The sequence below is a fragment of the Pipra filicauda genome, unplaced genomic scaffold (assembly GCF_003945595.2).
Source record: "Pipra filicauda isolate LSUMZ 115617 unplaced genomic scaffold, ASM394559v2 scaffold210_size2929891_pilon, whole genome shotgun sequence".
NCBI lineage: Eukaryota > Metazoa > Chordata > Aves > Passeriformes > Pipridae > Pipra > Pipra filicauda.
Window position 1 is genome coordinate 364,080 of NW_024104322.1, and position 24,879 is coordinate 388,958.

The window sequence follows — 24,879 nt, forward strand, 5'->3', positions numbered from 1 at the left end:
TCTTCCCCAAGGGACTATATGGTTACAGTTTCTGCTTCCACTGTGTCCTCTTACCAGTTCAAAGTGGATCTGACACAGCTCTTTGTGCTGCAGTTGAAATGGTGTCACAGTCCTTTCCCAGGGCACTGAAGGGAAATAAGTCTCCCCCAACATCAATCAAAAGCTAATGTGGTCTTCTTGAAAATACTGAAAGACTTACCTAGACATTAACTGATTTAGTCTGTGATTTGAATAAGATGTAGGTAGCCAAACAGATGCAGTAAGAGGGAACTTGAACTCCATCTAACCATGTCAGCTTGCCCAAGCTGAATGTCCCACTGAAAGAGTTCTGTTGTAAAGATTAATTCTCAGTATATCCATGATCAGTTACTCCCATATGTTACCATTTAATACTGATATTAAATGAGCAACTCAACTACATGAAGGTCAGAATGAATTTGGCTAAACAGGATTGGTACATTTGTTTGCATGGCCTTGAATAACTGACAGTGTTTGTTGGAAAATAAAACACATTATCTAATTTTTTATTTTCCTTACCATTTTTCAACCAGTTTGCTGTAAATTCTCATTCAGTGCCTTTTACAGTCATCAAAATTAGCAGGAAATCGAATGCATTCATAAAAATGCTTGATTTCCACATATGAGACAAAGCATGCCCAAAAATAAAAATATAATCAACAGTTCACCTAGAGTGTAAAAGACACACAAAGGTTTTATTATGCTTCAGAATACACCCATATGTTTGTAAGACCATTATAACTCTTAACTTTGAAAATCAAGGAGATAGAAAAGATCCCCTGGTTTACACAGATTTGTGCAGCCACTTTCCATTGCTGAAGGATCCACTAAGTGGATTAATCATCTCTGATCTCAGCAGACTCAGATTATGCTGTAGGTTTCCACGGGAAACATTTTCTGTACTACAGCAAATGAAAACACAGTGAAGTACTTTCCTTCCTCTTTTTTCACCCCATTTTCCCAGTTTGGAGGCTTTAGCATTCCATCTGGCATATCCAGCTACTAAAAACCTGTAAAAATTGAGATCTGAGTGAGTATCATACACCCAATAGAGGGTGCTGGTCTGAACCAGAAAGGGATTGTAGTGATCTATTTTTAGGACAGAAATGTCACAGTCAATAGTGAGGCACATATCCTGCTTCACTCTGCCCTGGAGGTAACAGCTTTAAAGGTCAGAAAGCAATGCTTTCTGTAGATACTCCACTTCAGCTTCTCGAACAAGAACATGCGATTAGCCTTTTGAATGAGAAAGTTATCTACTGATAGTGGTAAGACTTCAAACTGCACACACCCTGCATGTATGTGCACTTTGGACAGTTGTTTGCCACTTATGACAGGAGACTTGCATTGTTTCTTAGAGTCCACAGGATGCCTCATGCTCTTGCTCTCTGCAGTGTGAGTATGAAAGACAGATTGTACCACTTGCTCTTAACTGTCCCCTAACAGCCGCCCCAGGAAAAGAAAGACAATATAAGGAATGAAGCAGGGAAATGCTCCTCAAAGAACTCTCTCTAGTGGCTAGCAAATGACTGTTTTCTCTTTTCAAATGATTGTTTTTATACAATCTCAAATATTGATATTTGAGATGCTTCCAAACAAAGATTTCAAAGCCCTCATGTAAACAAGAGATTGCATGATGTCTGTAACAGCCAGCTGGTATCCCTCTGAAGCACCTAAGGTAACTGAAAATGGAAATCCAGATGGATGGCTGTGAAGAAGGGAGAGACAAATCTTTAGTGAAGCCCCAGTTGAAACTCAAGACTTCCAGTAACACGATCTCATCATAACTAAATCTGCCCACTTAGGTGATTTTATGACATGTTCTACTGTAACTTGTTATCCATTTAGACAAGTTCTATGTATAAAATGACTGTGTCCCCACTTTGATCCTTCTGTTATCATGATACAGTTTCAGATACAGTTTGAGACTTTAATCCTGCTTGGTATGCAAAGTATGGAGATATGGGGGAAAAAACCTAAGAAAATTGGTAAAGGAATATCTTGGTTTAAATTAATTAAATCTTCACCCTAGGAATACACATGGGATGCAGTCAAGGAGCACTCTACATAAAAGGCAGTCCAAAAAATCTACCATTCAGGCTTGAGCTTTCCTTCTATGCTGGCTGAGATGATGTCCCACAATAAAGACAATTTATACTACATTAATGAGAAGGCTGCTTGCCTAATAGGCTGCTTCCTTCCTCTAACTCCATGCTCACAACTTCAGCAGCTGCAGTAGCTGAAGAGGTTATACTCTTGAGCTGGGGGAAAGAGAAGGATAATGTGGGAGGTACCCAACAGGGGAAAGCTGATGCTTTGTCACTGACAGTAGCCCAGCTTCGTCATTAAGAACAGTCTCTCATTCACTGTTCAAACAGCTACTCCCCCTCTCCTTACTTTCCCTCACCAAGCAAAGGGAACTAAGCAAAACTGAAGCTCTGACTTGACTTAAGCCACCTGTTAGCCCATGCTACCTTAGACTGTGAATATAGCTGCTAACTGGCACGAAATAAATTGCATAATAAAGACAAATATTGACTAAAAAGTCACCTATTCTCCATCAAGGCTACCTGCACAGTTTCCAAAATTTTTAATTTTTTTTTTTTTTAAACCACAAAGATATCAATACACAAATGAATACATGTAATTTTCTGGTATCTAAATGAAGATGATTAAATTTAAGCTTTACACTCATGCAATTACCAGGTAATAGTGATTAGCAGATAACGTACATATGAACACAATGTAGAATACCTTTTAAAACACAAGTCTAGATTTATTTAGCTCTCTTACCTGCTTTTCTTTTTTGAACTTATTCCTGTTGATAACTTTATTAGCTTCCTTTGCAGACCCTAAGTCCCCATGGCGTGAGTTTTACCAAGTGGAAGAAATCTGATCTTTTGCAGTGCACCTTCCTGATTAATCCCTTGCTAGTACATCAGGGCAACTCTACTGTGTTACTTCGGCAGGGAGCATAGGTAAAAGATCATAACCAGCCTCAGCTCATTTACAAAACGTGGCTGAAATTCCCATGTGTGTTTCTGTCTAAGAAATATAATGTTGTCCTTCGTATTCCTACTGGGGAAAACTCTTATTAGGCCCTTAATGATTCAAGGCAAACAAATAATAGGTTATTTATTTATGACATCATAAATTAAAATAACACATCAAGTTAAAGGAATCAAAGCTGCTTTTGTATGACAGGCACTCTTCATTTAACACTTTTGTCTACATGCTTCCTTCATTTCTGGTTTTGTTATGAAAATGAGTTACTAATTTGTCTTTCAGAGACTGGACAAAGGGATTCATTTCATACAAGTGGCGTCAGAAAAAACAAAGCTGAAAAGATTACTATGCTGGGCATAGTCCTGCCATACTGCACAGTATACTGCATGGAGGATGCAGTATAAAAAATACCAGAGATCCAACTGTCACGTTTGAAGTATTGTTAGCAAACGCTCTAAGAAACTTTAACATACTGACACAAGTCTTTACCACTGGGACTCAGATAAAATGCCAGCAGGCAGACCTCAAAAGAACTGATGGAGGAAAGGGGGAGTTTAAACTCTTTCCCATCCACAAAAATCATGCTTTGGACCAGCAATGCTGTCCTATTATTCGTTGGCTCAAAAATACTGATTCAGCAAAGAATTTAAGCATGTGCCTAAATTTAAGCAGTTTAATTGACTTTGACGTCAGTGAGCCTACTTCTGTGCTTATAATTAGATATGTGCTTGCTGAAGCAGAGCCCATCTGAATAGAATCTCGTTGATTTTAATTTGGCCCTTTGTCTTTGCCCCTCATTTATTCTTTATAGTGACTGAAGGATTAGTGCTAAGGTTCTGGTTCAGGAATGCACTTAAACAACTCATCTTCACTCCCAACATGCAAAAAGAAGCTAAATGTGTCTCAAAAAGTAAGCATAGACCTAAGTGCTTCCCTGAATCATGACAGTTCCATGACTGAAGAACACGTGGTGGTCCACTTTTTCTTTTTGTAAGTCAGATTTTTTTTTACAAGATAGAAAATTTTTTCCATTTATATAAATAAAGAGCTAAAAGTTGTGTTCCACATACTATAAATGAAAGTTTACAAGTAAGTAGCTACTTCTTAGAGAAATTAAACATATAGAAATCCTTTTTTAATGTTGTTAGTTCTTGCAGTGTGAAGGAGCCTGCTGTAAAAGTCTTATTTGTTCATTTGAATGATGGCTTCTAGGTCCCAATATCTGGAATATTTTAACATCACATAAAAACAAGCAGGAAATAATAAAGGATTAAATTATTTTACAAAAACTCAAACCAAACAAAAAAAGTCCCCACACCACATCAAGCAAACAAAGAAGCCAACAACCAAAACTGCATAAAGAATGCAGAGAAATGAACAACACTCATCAACAGAAATAACAGTTCAAGCCCCAGAGGCCAGAAGACAGCTAGATGTCTCCACAGCACACACACCAGTGTAAAACAGCAAGATCAAAGCTACAACTCCTGCCTTGCTACTCTGCTAAACACCTCTAGAGGAAAATCTGATGTCTTTTAACATGCCCATGAATTGTATTCAGCACACAGATAGCATCTTGAACAAGCCTTTTAACTCAGATACTTCAGCCCATTCTTCTGTGTTTATGGCCTTTTAAAACCTGCAATACAGCCATTATTAACTGGAAGCATTCTACAATTAAAGGTGGATTTAGAAGGATGCAGCAGTGGAGGGGGAAGAGGAAAACACTAGGAAAACCAAGAAGTGAGTTCACTATGAAGAACACTGCAGAAAGAGTTATTCAAACAAGGAACCTCAAAGAGTACTTCTTTTGAAGACACTCTACCATCTATCACAATCCTTCTTCAAAGCTCACTGCAGGGTTCCCTGAGCCTCTGTCCCATAACACTGGGTGGGATGACTGAGCTGCACCAGGATGCACCAACAACAGGACCCCTGTCAGGTGCTGAACAACTGGAACAGCAAAAGATTTTTTTATGCAGTTTGCATAACTGGTATAGTCCTTCATTTACTCAAAAACTGTTGGCACATACCTAATATTCTGCTGTAAAAAGAGCACTGGAAAAAAGTTTAAAGAGGTCCAGCCTCAAATTACACTGAAGAGAAAGCTGATGATATAAAGAAATTGACTATCCATCTACTTCATGAGGTATTTGGAGACACAAGAATAGAATAAGAACATACCAGTTGGATTATTAAAGCAATATGCTTTAAGTGACAACTATTAGTTCTTTTAAAATCTACTACCAATTCTTTTAAAGCCATTTAGTTTGTTAAGATAGGTTGACACAATGGGGTTGAAGGAAATGTAGGAAAAAAACCATCTAGCTAGTAATTTTAGTTTTGGGGGTATTATTTGCTTATTAACTTGCACATGTCATAAAGAGAACCACATTATTACCTGCAGATATCATAAAATTTCATTATCCCATTCCCACTACTTTGGATTTCGCATTACCATATGATTGGGTTTCCCTGGATACCTCAAGATTTTTTCATCCTAAAATTTCTATTTTTATCATAAGATTCAGCCTCTCCCACAGTAACTCATTTGTCTAGAATTTGCCAGCTTTGCAGGCAGAACAGGCATTCACTGTCCATTTCCTCTAATCCCATACCGTGATCTCTCCCTTCTTTGCTCTGTATCTTTTTGCTGCATCAGTAAAAGGAGTAAAACTATTTCAACTCCGTCATCTCTACTCTTCTACTGCTTTAAAAACATACAAACAGCTGCCAAAAGAATGGTCACTGTTTAAAGTGCAGGACAGATGATGTTTGATCTGGGCCCACTGAAAACACGGAATACGCAGTTGCTCGTCATTCTGTGCAGACAGAAATCAAGGCTTTCCCTCCAGGAAAGGGGAGGCTTAAGAGTTCATCGCTAACAAATAATGTTTCTAAACAAGGAACCTTAAAAAGTTATTCTAACACTGCAATGGAAGACAGCTATTTCTGCATACATGAGCTCTCTCAGGCATAGTTCTATTTTTTTCAATCTCTTTGTGACCTTTATAGCTTTACTGACCTCATGATAAGCAGAGTTTTGGACAGAGAGATGAAAGGCAGATAAAAATATCACCTATGCAAATAAATACAACAATAGAACAATGATCCTGTATAGACTTTTTTTTCACCTTTGTAGACTAAATGGCACCTGCAGAATAAACAGTTTCCTTTCATGGGGCAATGTATATAATTAATATCTGACTATTCCAAGTTTCCAGTATGTTTTCAAACCAAATATATTTACTTCACAATAGATGCACTGTATGTTCACATTCCTTCCAGATCCTCAGTTTAGTTTTTTTTTCTTTTCTACAAAATTCCCCTACAGACTGATTTGTATCACTCAGAGACTGCCAGCTATGTATGTGCTAACTGTTTGAAGACAATCCTTAGAGGTCATCATCGTTCTACAAGTTTAACCGATTGATTAGTTTAAGATTTAATGGAATGTGGGGCAAACAGACTTCCTTCCTCCCTCGATTTGAAAACATAACCCTCCCCAGAGTTGGAGATTGTGGCTCTTCCGCTCTGTCTCAGTGAAAGCATACATTTGTCACTGATGCCTGAAGATGTGAATTCTAGCAGATCAAGAAAATAGGAAGAACATAAGATACTTTCAACTGCAGAAGTCTGGCAGTCTGGCTGACTGAACCAAAGGGACTGTGCCAGTTAGGATTTCCCCTCTGTTTTTCTAACATTACTTTCAAAGTTTGCTACACAACACATTACAATCAAAGAAAAAGGGAAAAAAACATCTCTGTATACTTAGCTGTTCTTAAAGAGATGCTGAAAACCACTCTGCTCTCCTTTGTAAGGACAGAGGTCTCTTTGAAGCCTAACTCCTATCAAGGATTTTACAGGAAGACTGGCTGCTGAACTCTGCTCAGCTGACTTCTTAGCCCTGACACATGGTTTGGGTTCTCACAGTAGCAATAAATTCACTAACTGTTTGAATTTTGGCATGTGTCACAGATATCCTCACAGTATCTTTGGTAATCTATTACCAAAGGATCCCATTGAGCCTCCAACAGTGATTTGATGATCCTCCAGCTTGAGGACTTAGCTCTCAGACATTACTCTTGTTTCCTGTCACAGCTTTCTGTCTCTTTAGAGGCACTGATTGATTCTGCATGGGGGTCAACCCTGCTTACACAAAACAAGCAACACAACTTCATTCCACCTTTCTATCAAGATTGTCTAATCACTCCCCAGATCCCACTCCAAGCACACAGCTTCACATGACTGAGGCTCATGTAACTGAGTGGTTCAGAGACAGGAACTCCTGGAGTGACAACTACCATATTCTACTGCCACTGCCCTGGATGAGGAGCTTCTGCCTTCTTTCTCTACCACTGCAACTTGGGAGTAATAATTGGCTGCAAAGAATCAAATGAACACAGAATTTGCCCCAACCAAAGACTCTGTCTTTACCTATTAACTTTTCCACACACTGAAAGAAGGAAAAAGCCTCTCTCTCTTTTGGAACAACATTTTTTTTCTTTCCTACATTCTGACAGTTGCTAGACCAAAATGTCAGTCAAGCCTTCCTCTAGCTTACAATGATACTCATCCTAGGTATTGAACATATATTTAGCTAAATTGAGTAAAATTTTAAATCTGACTTTTAAAACAAATTGCTGTCCTGTAAGACATGCTAGATGTTAGAACAGAGAAAGGAGGTTTACGCAATTTTGGCTCTAACAAAAACCTACCTGAAGTCTTTGCTTCTGCTCTCAAGATAGCTCAGTGTTGACACAACTCCAGTACCTTGTTGCTTTTGCTTTGGTCAAGACACAGTTACTGTAGGTACTGCTAATTATTTCAAACATATTTGGCTGTAATACTAGAAGACCTCCAAAGCAAAATCCCCTTACTGCTTGCAATGGTATCTGGCTTTTTGAGGACCGCTAGGTCCACTCCAACAGTCCTACTGGGAGACAGCAACTGTCCATAAATTTCCAACAATTAACATCTCCCATCTCAGTTTAGACCAGTAGCGTGTTATTTTTCACACTGAGACCTTAGAGGTCTCTCTTGTTCTTTGCCTTAATTGAAATTGTATCTGTAGTGAATACTCTAAGTAATTTAATTTTTTTTTTTTTTTTATCATGGAAAGACAGTATCTTCCGGAGTGAGCAAGATTAATGTCTTTTGGGTCTGACCAGGCAATCATAGGGGAAAGTATCACACACAAAACAAATACCCTGCTTTGTACGCAGATGTTTAGTGTTCAATTTATCTCCTCAGGAGCAGCCCCTCTTCAGCCTTCTATTATTGAGTTAAAAGCCAAGTCACTAATACTTGCCTTTAAAACTGTTTAAATTCATGTTTCCTGTGACTACTTTCTCTAGAAGATGTACATTTTAAACTAGTGTGTGAACCTGAAACTAGGGATCAGTGTTTGTGTCTACAGGTTTGAATCTACAGAGGCCTAAGCAGGACTTTGGGAAACAACAGCACAGGCAGGCAGGATTTAAAAATCTGTAATTTTTTTCTATTCACTAAAATTAGTTGCTCCAGCACACTTTAAGTGCAAGCATTTCTCAAAGAAATAAGGAATATCTTGGAGGGGGTTGAATTAATCATTAGTTTGATCACATATTTCACAGAAGCTACCTTTCTGCACGAAATGCTACTACTTTAAGTTTTGCTGAGAGTGAATCTCTAAAGTTGAGTAGACACTCAGTTCATACAAAACACAAAGAAACACTGGTTCTTTGTAACAGTGCATGTAAGAAATACGTATTCATTGCAACAAAATAGAGATACAACCAAGATACCTACTAGACAGACAGGTAAGAATCAAAGAGATTTGCTTAGGACTGTGCAATATCCAGGCATCTCAATGCTTGATAATTTTTTTCCTTCCAGAACATTAGGAAATCCTATCTGTGAACCTCAGCCTCAGCAACAACTGCACCTATGGAGACATCTTACAGGAGCAGACACACTCACCAACATAGGTCTGTTTCTTGGACTTGACATCCAGACTTTTCTAAAAGCCTGTTTTAAGTCATAGAAATGAAATCCAAACCCACTTAAGTTTCTAGTTAGATTCACACCTTTTGGAGTTTATTACTGTTAAGCTACTAAACTTCATTACTTTCTTTTATTGTTGTTGTATGAGTGAAATCTTATTTCTTCCATTTATTCCTCAAGTCAGGTGTTACTGATAACTGTTACAAAGCATGATTTAGCATATATAGAAGTGTAAGGAATAAATAAAGTCTGGATTTATTAGGATATTCATAGAAGTGTCTCACAATGAGACAGAAATTGTTGCAGTTTTCATCAGACTACCAAAAAATACAAAGGGAGTTGGCATCCAGAAAACCTGCAGAAGAAAGTAAATTCGATGCTTTTCTTTATATGTGTTATTGAAACTGAAGTAAATTGAGACAAAAACAATCCATAAAATGGAAACAATCCAGAAGCCTTATCAAACATGAATATACTAACTTCTACTGAAGTTCATGGAAAAACAGCATACGTTATAAGGAACAATACTGCATTTGTTTTGGGAACTTAATACTTAATAGCTCTCTTCAAATCCATTTACTTTTATTCTGTGGTCTTTCTTCTTGAATCCCCTTTTATGAAAGGCATACACTAATACAAAGTAGAACTATCTACAGTGATGAAACCTTATGATTCTTTGATTATTCTCTAACTCATATTTAAATGAATGTATTGCACCACATAGCACTTACGTAAATACCTTTCTCTCAGCACACTTTAACAGGTGTACTTTAACACAAGCATTAGAAAAGATGAAACACAAATTTCTCTTTAAAAAGAGAGATACTACCTATAACATCTTGTCCACTAAGCAGTGTCTAGAGTATTCAGAGCAAGACACAACAGGGTGTTGTGTCTAGAGTATTCAGAGCAAGAACTTTTCTTAACAGGCTGACTCCATGCTGCAGACAACCCTGCAGGAATTAGGAACGGATCTGAAATTGTAAGCAGTGGAATCTCAATTGTATTTAGGAAGTGAACCTGCTGTCCTGGAGCTTGATCTGATCTGTTCACACAGTTTATGCTTTCGTTGTTCAGCCCTCCAGCAAAAAAGCTACCAAACCCCATGGAAGTTGCTATGTTACTGTTCTCATAGCTGGACTCCTAGTGAACTTCTCTGAATGCCTCCAAGACACACAGGCTGCTAAGAGAGCACTGGCAGTGAGGTACATTTGGATGCACTGCAGCTCAAAAGGGAATAGGTTCAGGACTGATCGCTGTAAGCTGAGAAAAGGTAACTTGTAAAGGGCAAATGCCATTCTAGGAGTTTGCTTTCTTCTCTCCCATGAATATATGTATGCTTACACAGCTGCCTCCCCTCTTACTCTTCATTTGTGACTTACCTCATGTCCAGAGGGACAGGTAATTTACTCAAAATAACAACAGAAAATATCATAATTCACACAGAGACCAAGCTTTCGGCTGTCTTTATCACCAAATCTCCTGTTGCTCTCAACACATATGGGATCCCTGAAGCAGAAGACAGAAAACACTGACAGAGATCAACAGAAATCTTCTCTGCAGAATGCCAGTTCCAGTCCAAGTGAAAGTGTGTTGCGCACTTTTAGGAAAAGATTCTTCCCAGGAATTGCATGATGAGTTAATGCACTATACATTCAAATCTGCAGCAAAGAGAGCATTCAAGTAAGTACCAACCTCACAAAAATCCAAGGTACAAACTAAGAAAACAGCAGAACAGGCTTGTTGCTATAGTTCAGTGTCTGCAATTTTCCTAAGTGCTCCAGTAAAGACATTAGTGCAAAAATGTTCCAACCTGGCAACAGTTTTACTGCGACATCTCTCAAAGTCAGAACTGGTACCATGGTAACAAGGACCCAGTCAAATGTCAAAAAGAACAGGCCAGATACAACACCTGGTATTTTGACCAGACAGAATGAAGAAGCAGCAGCTCAGCCACGCAACATCCCTTGTAAACATAGGTGTTCAATGTACAGCAGAACAGTGAATGCCAAAAAGGAAGGGAATTTCCATTCCAGCAAAATAATACCCATCTACATCAATATGTCATGAACTCCTCAAACTCACAATAAAGACGAAGAGGAATTGCAAAGCCAAGAATAATGGAAATCTAACACAAGTATGATCATGTTTCCCATGAGTAGAAGACAGACCAAATGCATCAGGAGCAAACATTTTGGAGGGAACAGGAACAGCTCGAACAAGTAAGGTCTAGTGGGGAAAAGCATCTGCTTTTGCAGGCTCTTCAGGTGCTCCATCCCAAGATGTTTGAGAGCTGACTACAGACAAGTCTGCCATATGTCAAACCAACCTAAGAGGCTCAAGATACAATACAGGATACCATTTTCCAAACTGCAGGTTTTTAGTTTTGTTCTGAGTAAACTCATGGGCAAGAAAAATGGGCAAAGCCTACTATGCCTTTTCTGCAGACAATATAAATGTGGCTGTCACAGAGTACAGACATGAATTAACGCTGCTTGCCACTGAACAGCAGTACTGACTGTGCTTCCCTTTGGTCAAGGGAAGTTGCCAACTTCATTAACAGAAACTAACGAAACTAACCTCATAATCTAAATGAATTATGAATTAATTACTCATTCATTTGTAGTATCCACACTATAAATCTTTAGGAAAGATTTAGTTGCAAAAAACGTGTATCCTGCCGGTATATGTTCCAGAACAGAATTATTTTATCTGTACAACAACAAAGAGTAAGTACCCAGCTGAAACCATGGCTCCACTGCACTGAAGATCTACCTACAGGGGAAGAGGTAGTTTCTGTACTGCAGGATACTGAATTTAATTAAACCACATAAATAAAAGTGAGATGGAAGGTGTATTATTATCCTTGCTTCAAAAATATAAAACTACAAAACAGAGAGCAAAGCAGACAAGGGCACACAGTGAGAATCTGCGCTAACAGCTGGGAAGTGAACCTAGAGATCACCTGAAATGCACTCAGTCTTCAGCATCAAAAGCTGTTTCAGAAGGTAACAACTAAAAGAAAATAATGCCTTTATTTTAATGAGGAGTGTCAAGTGGACAGTTTCAGGATATCAACTCTATGTACCAATGAATCAGACATCTGCATGGATCTGTAGTGAGAATTTAGGACTACACAGACAAAAGGTTCTTAACCAGCTTCCAGCTACATCAAGAACCACATTACACAATTTCATACACTGAGTTTTATCTTTAAAAAGGCAGTTTGACTTTTCCATTTGCCTTTACTCTGTTCCATCCCTCTCCAGAATCATTCTAACTGAAAACATTTTTCAAATGCCACTGCCCTAACAATTCTGAATTCCCCTCTTATTTATTTTATTCAATTTACACCTATATGTTTTGTGCCAACACTGTACTTCAGTAGCTTCACAGCTCTTCTTGTTCCTAAGTTATTTGTTAGTATTTACATACATTTCATAACTCTGCTCAGCTTTCATTTCACGAACAACCCAAGCCAACATTTTCTACTCTGCTCTCATTTTTATCAGCCACTTTCCCAAGTACCGATACAGCATTTGTATTTCTTCTCCAGTCATATAAGACCATTTTGACTCGACGAATTTGCTGAAAATCTTAGGTGTGAGGCACGAGACTGACAGTTCATATGCTATTTCTTTCCAAACAGAGGCATGTCCATCATTTGGTCCCTTCAAGTTGGAAGGATCCCTTCAGCCCTGGCTGGAGTAATTTCCATTGAATACTGGTAATCCTTTTAGCTGACTCCTTTTGCCTTGTCTCCACAGATAATGTGAGCATTATTAATGGAAACTTAGGCAAAGTGTTAATCTAGCCTTGTGGTCCCCTATAATCTAGAGGTTATCCTTACTTTCTACCTGTTCTTCATTCACATTGCTGAGTAATTTCTTTTCTCATTTTATACAGTTTCTTGAAGTTTGATTTGATAATACACCCAAATACTCTTTGCCCAATCTGTACTATTGCTTTGAAAATTTATCCTGATCAGGACATACCTTAGGTCTCAGTATCTTGTGCAGTAATGTTCTAACACCACCATTTGCAAGTACTCTCACTACATATACCTTTGTTAGCCCGGGGTCCAATTTATTCACAGCTTTGGTATCATACTCTCTAAGAAGAGCCCTATTATATTAGAATTAGAGTACAATGATTAAAGCTAAAGAAATAAACAAAACAATGTAAAATCCTCAAACACCATGAAGCTTTAGTTTATGCTTCATATTAAGTATATTTTTATGCTTCAAGGTTATTCAGTAATACTGCTCTTGAAAAGTAAAATCAGAAGCACACCAAGCAGAGACTAAGGGGCTGAAAACAAAGCAATATCAAAAAGGGTTGCTATTTCTGCTATCGAACAGCCAACACTTAGCTGCCCATCCAAGCTATCACAGCGTTTGTTTGCTGTAGATTCTCAGTGATTGCTGAAGTACCTTTTCTGCACAGTTCTGCCCTCAGGCTCCTGCCTCCCTGTCTCTCTTTACAGAGATACTGAACACTGTCCTTTTCTGACAAAGCTCCCTGTATGATCTCATCCTGTCGTCCCCTTGTCTGGCCTCAGCTTGGCCTCCTGACAAAAGCAAAAGTAGAAAAGTAGCTACAAGAGCAATGAACTTCAGTAGCTCGATAAAGTATTTTTTCAAAAAAGTATTTCAGAGCAGAAAATTGTTCCCTTTCTCTCTTCCTTTGCTGCCCCTCCCCTTTTTTTTTTTTTTAATAAACACTTTAATCGGTGAACTCTATTTTTGTGAATAGGAGACCTTAAAATAAAGCTACCAAATGACTTAAAATCTTCTACAGGAAGGACAAAAGCAGGATATATGCTCAGAAAAGGTCCAAGCAAGCACTATTCAGAAAGAAAGTCTTCGGGTTTAAGGAAGAAAAAATGGAATACACAAAGAGCCATGCACTCACATACTAAGAGCAACTCGGGTTACTGCGGTATGAAAGCAAATGAGCAGGCAGGCAGCCAACCTGCTGGGCCATCCCCTATAGGTGTCACAACAAGGCAAAGGAATTTGCAGTGGAAGGTCTGGGGAGCAGCTGTCACCGAAAGAGACACATATATTTTAAAGGCTTTGTCATTTGTCTTCAGGGTGGGAAATGCTGTATTTGACCTCCTGCTGAGGCAGCAGCCCAGTTGCAGCAGCATGGGCCAGGAGAATAAAAGGCAGCAGCTATTATTTCAGGTACAAACACCAGAAAGCAGAGACAAAAGGCACAGTCATTAAATCATCATTTCTATTTAAAAACACACACACGACAACTTTTTAATACTTTTCATGCTGCATGAGCCTCCCCTCCAGGCATTCTCCAAAACAATTTGTATTAGCTAATTATTAACCATCTCAATGGCCAAGTAAAACAAGACTAAAAAGCACAACATCAAACACTGCCTTGGCAACACCAAACGGTCCCAGTCCCGGATGGGAGAAGCTGAGGAACTGACAGCTCTTGGTCTGTTCCCCTGACTTCCCCCAGCTGAGGCTGTGCCACCTGTAAAGGTTGCTGCCTCACATGGCTCCAGCCTCTCATCTCTCTCTGCTTCCCCCATGTTTGCCTGTACTCTGATCTGCCATCTGCACCTCCTGTAACCACTCCCCAACCTCTCCAGTGTAGCAGGGAGAGGGAGCTACCACCAAAACTGCTTAAACCAGCAGAGATGAAACATCGTGGGGCCGTCTGCATGAACCAGGGGTGTGGATTTCCCATAGAGCTGAGCCAATTTGGCAGCTGGCTGTTCTGCCCTCTAGCCTCAGGCTCCAGCCCTCTTCCATTAGGGATAAGAGATCCTCAGGCACTGCCACAGGGACTCTCACTCTCCTATGGCCCTGCAGAGGAACAGCTCAGGGAGCCAGTCAAACAGAACAGAAGCCATACCAGCAAAACCTCTTCTGCCAGTACAGGGCAAGCTTAGGATGGGAATTGCTGGAGAACAGGAGCAAGACTACTGACTGCACTGGTTCAGCTGTTTCTGCAAACCAGGAGACTTGACAGACATCAGGCTGGGGTGGTCTACCTGCTCCACACAGCAGAGCTGCAAAACGTGCCAGCCACCACTGCCAGGCCACTCTAGGCTCCCAGCCTGCAGTCAACAAGCCTTGTCCTAGGCTATAAAGAGGTAGTAATAGTGGATGGCCCTTGAAAGGATTTGGGGCAATTATTTTCTCCAGTGTTCACCTACTCAAATGTGTTTTAATTAGAAAATGTTTTTTTCTCCTCACATTTCAGAATGTCAGACACTAAACAACATGGATTAAAAATGTTTCCAGAGTGATCCCGGTGGCAGCATTAAATTCATACTTGGTGGAATGAATTCAAACCGTTGTAAATTCCCCTTAAGCCTAGAGGAAGGGAAAAACAAATGCTTATTCATTAAAATTAATGCCATTTGATATCTACATCACGGGACTTCTGTAGGAAAGTGACTGGAAGAACTGTTGAAGGTGTCTTTCAACAGATGTAACAGCAAACAGAATGAGTTACTCAAAACAATGTGCAAGCATCCCTGACAACAACTTCAGCAAATCACAAAAGGCAGCTTTCAGTGATCCACACTGTTTGCAAAAAAAACAAAGGACAATCTCAACATTTTCACAAAAATTTAATGAGAGAGCAGAGCCACTGCTACATTTAGAAATCAGAAAATGTTAATGCACTCAGATGTGGAAATTAACTCTAAAAAAGTCCACGTGTTCTGAAACGACCTCACATTTGTAACCCTTGTCTGTCCGTCTCTCAAGCTGCCCATTCAATGATGTAGCTCTCATAGATTGCATGTGAATGTGACATCCTTAAAGTAGGAGATATATGTGGCATTTCACAAAATATGTTATGGTATGCCCCAAAATATGAGTATTTAACACAGACAACAAGAGCACGAAAAGCATGGTGTAGATGGGCATGATAAAATCCCTGCAATAACTGGTGAAACAACTGTATACACAGTAAAACTTAAGTACTTATGAAACCAAATATATAAGATAATTGAAAATAAATTATTGTACATGCAAGTAGGAAACAGGAAGAAAAGCACAGGACTGAGAAGGGTTTTAGAATATACTGAGAGAAGAGCACATGATTTACCAGCTTTCCCAGTATCTTATCAATTAACAATGGAAAGACTGCACCCTGTACAGACTGCTAGGGTAATGAGTTGAAAAAAAAAAGCATATATTCCCAAAAAAGCAATTATTGGCAGAAATCAAACACTGACACTGGGCTTTTGTAGGACATGACTGACCAGCACTTTTCAAGATTACCCCCTCATGCAAGCCCTGAAGAAAAAGGACTACAACATGAAAAGATACAGAGACTCACAACCTCACCTTCACCAACACACTGATAAAAAGACATGTCAGGAAGAATTAGTAAGATGGGAGGAATAGCTATATTTAAAAAAAAAATTTGAAAAGTTTTAATATATCACACAATGCACTTATAGATGGAGAGTCTCACTTGACAAGCATTTTTTGAAAAAAAAAAAAAAACAAACAACCAACAACAGATGTGATAGCTAGCTAATGGATAAACTTAATAGAAATTCAGAAGAAAGGGAGACTGTGCCTGGTCAACAGAATGTTTTATCCTCCACACAGTTTTTCCGGATGAAAATCAGACAGTTTATTCAACATTTAGTAAGATTAATGATCCCTTCCCATACAAGAAAATAAAACAGTAAGTCCAGTGAACATGCTTTGATGTGAAAGCCACTTTTGCACGAGGAACTGCTTAGAACACTTAGAACAAAAGGCAGCCATGAGTAAAGATAAAAGGAACATGAAAAGAAATGTTAACACCCAACCAGTTGGCTACAAATCACTGTTTTGGAAGAAGGTAACCTTTCCTGATGTTCTAAAATGGGGACTGCATACCAGTTTAGTACTAAGCAGAAAAGTTATCCATGCTCAGTCTGGAATGGAACAATTATCTTCCTGTTTTCCAAGCCAGTGCACATTATGTTGACATTCATCAGCTAAGAAAAGGAGAACCAGAATTAAATGCTCCAGTTAAATTGAACATGTGAGCAGCAGAAAGACCCTCAAGTGCGTTTTCTGCTTTTACTATATAGAGGAGCAATGGCAATACATCATGATCAAATACTGCTACTTGATCAGAGCCCTGTAATAGATTATTGCTGTAAAATACTGGAAAAATGGCTACTTAATACTACACCAATAGCATTGCTAACTACTCTTGGCTCAAAATCCTACAGCTAATGACTAGATGTACGAGAAACCACGGTATTTATTTGCACAGACATATAAAGTCAAGGAACTACTTGCAATAGATATATCAGAAGTGCAGAATGAACGTGAAAGATTTAGAGGTTGACACATGACAGAAAATCAATGGTTTACCAAGATGGAGGGGTCTGAGTGTGTTCATTCCCACCACAAAATTACTGAACATCCGTGCTTCTGGAAACAGCATTTCATCCATAAGATCAAACAGGGCAGTGAACAGCACCAGTTGGGGAAAACATAAATTTCCAAAGTCATGTCTCCTCAGAAGAGCATGTCATCAAAATGCTAAAAGCAACGGCACTATTACCACCAAATACGTGTTTGCTTTTGGTTTTGCTTTTTTTTGAAGAACGCATGAGAGTTGCAGGTAGCACTTATTCAGAATATGACCATCCAAGACTCAATAATACACCAAAAAAAGGCTTTTCCTACCAGCTGATTTTGGAGTGAATTTGTCCCTGTTGGCTGCACATACTGCCAGTAGCCTGTATCCAAGGTCCAAGTCAAATCCTTGCTGAGCTGCCACTCGACTAACCACCTGCAGAGGGAAAGAGAGAAAGCTTCATTAGGGGTTACTTGAGTTCTTTGCAAGGTTACATCAACCTGCTTATCAGCACTAATGTTAGACAACAATCTGCTGCAAGAGTCACAGTACAAACATGGTATGAGGCACTGCTGTCCAGTAGTTTCCAAAGCAAGCACAGCAAACTGAACGCAGGAGTATTCTGATGATCCAGTTGTTTGACCACTCGCCAGAAGAAAGGCCTGGTACTTCTGTGAAAGTTGCAGAGTCAAAGCCAGAAGAAATAATGCAAGAGCAATGTATGTAAAGATTGTATAGAATACATTTTACTGTACTTGAGACTTGAGGATGAGAAATCCCTTGGTCTCTGTCTCTGTTTTACAGTTCCTGGCCCTGTTCTCAAGGGCAGTGCCCAGGTCCTTTAGGTCAAAATGCCCTCTCCGCACTGATGGATAGCGTTCTCCCACGCCCTGATCAGTGCCACAGTTGCTGCATTTCAACAATACCATATTGGGAAGCACATTTACTACAGTTTTAGAATAAATAGGCCCGTGAAAGAAGCATTTGCCAAACACATTAAATTAGGGAAAGACGATTTTGTTGTTGTTGTTGTTGTTGACTGATCTAGAAGAACTGGCAAAACTAGGCAAATCAAAGACTGGAGTTAAGGATGAAAAGCAGTCAACTATTTCTCCAAGCCAGCAACTCAGCTATTGGCCAAGAACGTATCCTCATGAAAATCTGCACAGTACAAACACAATACCACAGTCCTTCTGCCAAATGATGCTGAAGTTACACACAGCAGAGCTTTTCTATTGCCTTCCAGTGGCACAGGATGACTTCAGACTCAGAGGCACAGATAAAACAGATTATTCTTAACACTGCCATTATTTCTTTGCATTGAAAAAACGGTCAAGGAACTGCGCAAGAAACAGAACACCATTTCCTTGTGTGAAGCAAAAGAAAGCTCCTATCCTTAGCAGTTTACAGTGCAAGAAAATATCCTTTTGCCACCCCTATCTTCATCTGAAAGCCTCTTTCTTAATTAATGACACTGCAACTATCTGTGTCCAGAACTGGATCCCAGCAAAAAGCCACAGTATAGCACAGAGTGAAGAATTAACATATGTGATAATCTACAAACATTATTCTGAACTTCTTCCAATATGTACTTTTCTAATTTACAATTAAGAACCAAATATTTCTTAAAAAAAAATTAGCATGAAATGAAGTTCCAAGGTAGATTTTTTTGTTGTTTCTCTTGCTCCTATTACTTTAGAAATTATACATTCACAGGACTCTACCAGGTGGGAGTGTCCCCTCCCTAAATTTAACCCTGTCAACCTTAAAACTGAGTAGAGAGCTTCAGGGAAAAGAAATGAGAATTGAGGATAATCAGTAAAATAATACAAAACACTAGAACACACCTATTGTTTTATCTCATTTCTTTACAATTACAACTTCATGTTTCAGCTAGAAAAAATAAAAAAAAAAGGTAGAAGAAATAATGCAATTATTTTTGCATTCCAACTTGGCAGATCAGCCTTTAATCCTTTACACCCAAAAGTCTGGCTGTTGTTAATATCATGGCGAAGACTGTGGGTCCAAACTCGCAAAAATAAGATTAAAACCAACCCAAAACAACAAGTGTTCACAAGAAAAAAAAATGAGAGCAGAACAAGATATCTCATGTTTCATGCTAAATTAGCAACAGGAGTGAAGACTTGTGGGCTGCCATAAAATCTGGAAGACACTTACATAACTTGGAAATGTAACTGTTCCCCTTTCCTATTTCCAATATCACTGTATTTCAGCTACCAACAAGTAGATATTATGGGAGGCATGAGCAGACAGCAGATAAAAAGCTCTTCTAAAAAACCATCTTGTAAAAGGCTCCTGAGAACAATGTCTCATTAGTGTGCAAACATTAATTAAACTCCTTTAGCCATCATCTATTGTACCATCACAGAGGAACAAGTTTCAGAGTGCCAATCAGGTCTGTAAAACAACAGAGAAAAGGCCCTCCCATTTTCTGTTTTTAAAAAGCACATAATCACTCAACTATTTCTTTTGAAACTGGACAGGAATGAGGGCAGATACACCTGATAATCAGTGAGCACACAGTAACTTAGGAAATGCATTGCCTGTTTATATGCTTGATTCATTTTAAAACATGAAGCTACAAATACAAGCTACAAATACTGAGAACCCTCCTGTGGCCAGAGGCCAAATCACCACTTTCAACTGACATCTTGCTAATTATGGAAAAAATTCTACTAGGTAACTCAGGAACTACAGAGAACTGTAGAAACCACAAAAGCCAATATCTGCTTGCAATGTCTTCACTGAATAGGCTGCAAAGCCTTGGTCAGTCTGAGTCCTAACCACAGGTTGAGGCCTTTTACACTCCACTTCTCATGAGTTTCCTTAATTTCCCGCACCTGAGGAAGCAGTGCTGTGTGACTCAGTGTGGCAGAAAGCAGAGCTTTTGGGTGCCAGGGTGCACAGCCCAGGGCTGAGTGCACTGATGGCCATGGCACGGCCCGTGAACACCCACCTCGTAGAGGGTGCAGCTGGACCCCAGCAAGCATTGCAGAAGACTAAGCATGAAAAGGTGGAATCTGAACTTGTGAGTATACAGAAGTCACCCAGTCAAACTATTGTTCTACTTTTTCAAGCAAAGCGCGAGGCAAAACAAATTGCAAATTCATTTTAGTCAAAAAAAAAGGTAAAAAAAAATACTAAATTTGAAAGAAAGTGCTTCCACTGACAAACTGCAAAAACACTCCTTCTTCCTCTCAAAAGAACAACAAAACCCACAGATACTTAATGGAAAGCAGACATTTCTAATAAAATTTCCATTTTGCCAAGAGTCATTTTCCACCTAAATTTTTCTTCTATGCACTCTGCGGAAAGGCTCTATAAAATGAACTGGTGGAACTGTGCTCAAGAGGGCTTTCTCTGGTCCCTTCTCCCTCAGCTCTTGGCTTTTGCACACCATTCCTCAGCGATCTCCTTGGTCAACATGAATAGGGCAGTATACGTTTATTTCCAGTTTCTTTACAAGCTTATAAATTCTTGCATTAACCATAATGAAAGTTTAAAGCTTTTCTTTCAATTGTGACAGCTAAAGACTTCCTTTTATTTCAACATTAAAGTTAATGGAATAGATCATATATCCCTCCAAGGATCCTGTTCCAGGTTGTCCACTACTGAAGTCAGACACTGCTCACTTGGTACTTTACTTGTAAGGCTTTCCTCCAGTGAACCTGTATGCAAGGGACCTCCTGGCCTTTTAAATAAACACTGAGAATTCTCAGAAACAAGACGACAAATGCGTCATAGGTGCATGATCCAGAAAACACAAAGAACTAGCTACAAGACATTTGGTAAGTTTAATATATTCAGGTCAGCAGACCCTGATGAAATTTACCTTAGAGGGCCTCAAAGGAGCTAGCCTGGGCAAACTTTGTAACTGCTAATGATTATCTTCAGAAATTCATTCAAGACAGAGACCTTGAGGGCACATCACATCTCTGGTTTTAAGACAGTAAAAGGTGAATTTCAGAAAGTACAGGTATCCGAACAGATAAAAACGATATTATTAAACAAATATTAGGTGAGTAATACAGAACATTATCATGAATCTATCCACACTGTAAAGTTTCCTTCTTTGACAAGTTAACATATCTTAACTCTAATATGCCTTTTGACATTGCCCTATATAACACTGCTGTAACGAAGGAACATAGCCCAGATGACAGTAGTATAAATTTTATTCAGATTATTAATTAATAGTCCTCAGTCAATTCATAACTTGTCCTGGTTACAGGTAAGTTCTATGTATTCAGTCCTGACTTGGACAATGAAGCAGAGTAAACTGCAAAACCTCTAAATGGTTTTTCAGGCAGAAAAGTATGCAAACACTTAAGAGGACAGGGTAAGAATTCAAAATAATACTTATAAACTGGAAAAATGTTCCAAAAACCAGATCAAAGACATATATGAAATACTATAGATAGGAAAGAAAAATCAAACATCCAAACAGAAAATCAGGAGCAGATATTCATCTGGTCAGTGTACATGTGACTTAGGATAAACACTGGGAAAATGCTCGAGGTATTAAGGATCATCAAGCACCAGAATGATCCTATCAATCAATCCCTGGATTTTGGAAGGTAAGGGGATTTATAGCAGACCAGACAGTAACTATATTGCATTCCAGCTTGGAGAAAAAGAGTAGACAGGCTCCCTTAGGTCCATCCCAAGCCAAACCTGACACCTGCTGCTGACTGGAGCCATGCAGCTCAGTCTGAATCCTGTCCCAGGAATCCACCACGTTTGAAACCTCCTGTGATTTTGATCTTACTCAGGTAATGGTGCTGATCAGATGGAATCAAGGCAACACAGTTTCAATAATCCATTAAACGTAACAGCTAAGTGATGTGGTACCACTTGCAAACATATTAAGTCCTTCTCTAACTGCAAATTCAAATTGAGCACACCAGCAAAAATTCAGACAAAATGCAGCTGGCACCACGTGTTCAACCATGACTTCATTCTGCAATGCTGTAAGCATGTATCTTTGTTGACCTAAGCATACCTAACATAAAATTCCATTGAGAAGTAGTGCATTAAAAAAAAAAAAATAACAGACATAGTTGCCAGTACCACAATCATAAACTGAGATCATCATTCTTTATCATGACTGAGAGAGGTGCTTGGCCAGCCCAAGGTTCAACACTTAATATTTCTCTATGCTATATTACAATAACATTTCAGACAGTTAGATCTTAGAAAAGCTAGCCTATTCCCTAAACACACTTGTAACACCTAGCTTTTATTTAAACTTAGATATGGCACTGGTAACTATTTATTTCAACCTATGTCTTTAAAGGAACATATACCTTATTTGCAAACAAACATTATTATAACACCAACTGCCAATAAGAAAAACAGATCACCCCAGACCTCTGAAATCTTTAATCTGAATAACTCAGATAAACAGCATTTATAAAGGAGACATTCCATTCACCGCCTGTGGCACAGCTCTGCTGAGTTCCAGATGTCTGAACTCTCAAGGTCATTGACAGCGAGAAGAAAATCATGAGAGTGAGGTTTTAATTACACAAAAAGCAAATAAATTCAGCTACCAACATATTTTCTTTCTGCTGAATTTACCTGCAATACTTCTCCCTTCTCTTTTTTTCACCATGGTAAGCTCCATTCCTGGCCCTGCTTGTCATCACACTACAAAGTACTAGAACAATGTACCTCTCAACCTAACAGGCCTGTTAATCAAGAGAGCTATATGACTGCTTATTTCTAAACTCCCTTCCATTATGTTGCACTTTCAATGAATCTCTTAACTAGCAGCAGTCAAGAGCACCCCCCCCTGCTGGCATCAGAATGAATTTTACGAATTCAATTTGCTGGTTGCTCAAAACTAAAAATGCCAGCTGATTGCTAGTTCAGACAGCTCAGTGTTCAGCCACTTGTGCACACTTGAAATTATCTGAATGCAGTTTGAAGACTACAGCAGAAATTTTGTAATTAGAATTCTGCAATGTAGATGGTAATTTTTCCCCCTCAGTAACACACAAAGATCAGATAAACAGGAGGCAAATTGAGGAATTTTGCAACATGAAGAGCGATCTGCCTCAAACAGAAAAAAATAAAAGGGTGGGAAAAGGAGGAAGAAATCTGTGATCTGAAGTCCTGATCTGATGAGACTCTTACACTCCAGTTGCAGAAGGGCTGCCTCAATAATACAGGCAGTCAAAGCAAGTCAGGGAAGTTATATATCATTAAGTAGTTTCTTGCCTTTGATGCTTGAAAACAGACATTAAGTAGGTTCTGAAAATGTAAGAGACTTTACGGAGGCCTTGTATTCAAACTATGGTTTTCTTAAAATCTATTTCCCACCCCATTAGGTGGATAAGAATCATATTTTCAAAATAAAATAAACCAGTATGCCTGCCATGTACTTGACACTTCCTGCAACAGTGACATAAATCATACAGAACAGGGGTATCTCCTCCTCCTTTACATCCTCTTCCCCTCCTCTGCATGTCTCTAGCAACCATAAACATCAAAGAGAAGGTCACTATACACAACCCTCTCCATCTGAAATTTTTCCCAGAGGAAAAGAGGGAGGGATTGTGCTTTAATTAAGCCAGCTGATCACTGGGTCACTGCAATACTGTTGCCACCTGAGTCCTGGCACACTTTGAACAATGATTTGCATGAAGCATACAGTGGTCACAGGAAGAAAATGATGAGGGAATTCCAAAAGCATTTTACTTTGGATAGCAGCATATCTCAAACAAATATTTTAAGGCCGTAAAATAATCCATTGCTTGACTAACAAAATTAAGGGCTTTAGACCACCATGAGGTCATAGGACAACGAACAATACTGAGTGAGCTATTTGGTAGCACTATGAGCTGCTCTGAAGCAGAGTGTTCTGTGCCTGCTGGTTGTACTCTGATGGTACAGCACGTACACAGCCCTGGCGTGCTGTGATGCACTGCAAACACAAAGCTGTGTGCTTGACAGACGCATGGAGAGGATGACGGAAACAGCATTTCTTCCACGTGAACTTTCTGCTCTGGAAGCCTTGAATACAAAGACTAAATGCAATATTTCCAGGGCTCTCGTGGGCACTGCAACCTCCCATTTTCTGGGTAGAGAGATGCTGAACCAACTCTTCCATCTGTAATTACACACGTTCAGATCTCAATCTGGTTTGAAATCTGATTTTCTGAATGTCACATGTTGATTTTTCATTACATACTTTTCTGCATTAAACAGAATGAACCCAGGCAAGTGTGAAGTCAATGCAGCAGCAGATACCTTGTGAACATATTAGCATTAGCTCAACTTGTTGCTTTTGCAGTCTGAGGCATCCTGTTGTGGAAACTTTACATTACTCAGAGATGCCATTCTTGTATTTTTTTTACTTTTTTTAGTATATATGTATTTTTAAAATCAATTATCTTTTCCGCAATGTATCAGGCAAGCTAAAATAGATTTCTGTATTGTGAAAACTGAACAAATAGCTTTTTTCCCTTAAAATGATCTAAAAAAATCTCAAGTCTC

The 24,879-nt window shown here is 39.0% G+C and overlaps 1 protein-coding gene across 5 annotated transcripts in view; it reads right to left on the reverse strand.

The window, feature by feature from the left end:
* Nucleotides 1-24,879, reverse strand: part of ZMIZ1 (zinc finger MIZ-type containing 1) — a 348,247-nt gene that overhangs the window by 110,066 nt on the left and 213,302 nt on the right. For all 5 annotated transcript variants that reach the window (XM_027720707.2, XM_039380994.1, XM_027720705.2 and 2 more), the window contains exon 6: nucleotides 17,688-17,793. In XM_027720707.2, coding sequence (XP_027576508.1) covers nucleotides 17,688-17,793 — 106 coding nt within the window. The remainder of the gene's footprint in view (nucleotides 1-17,687; nucleotides 17,794-24,879) is intronic.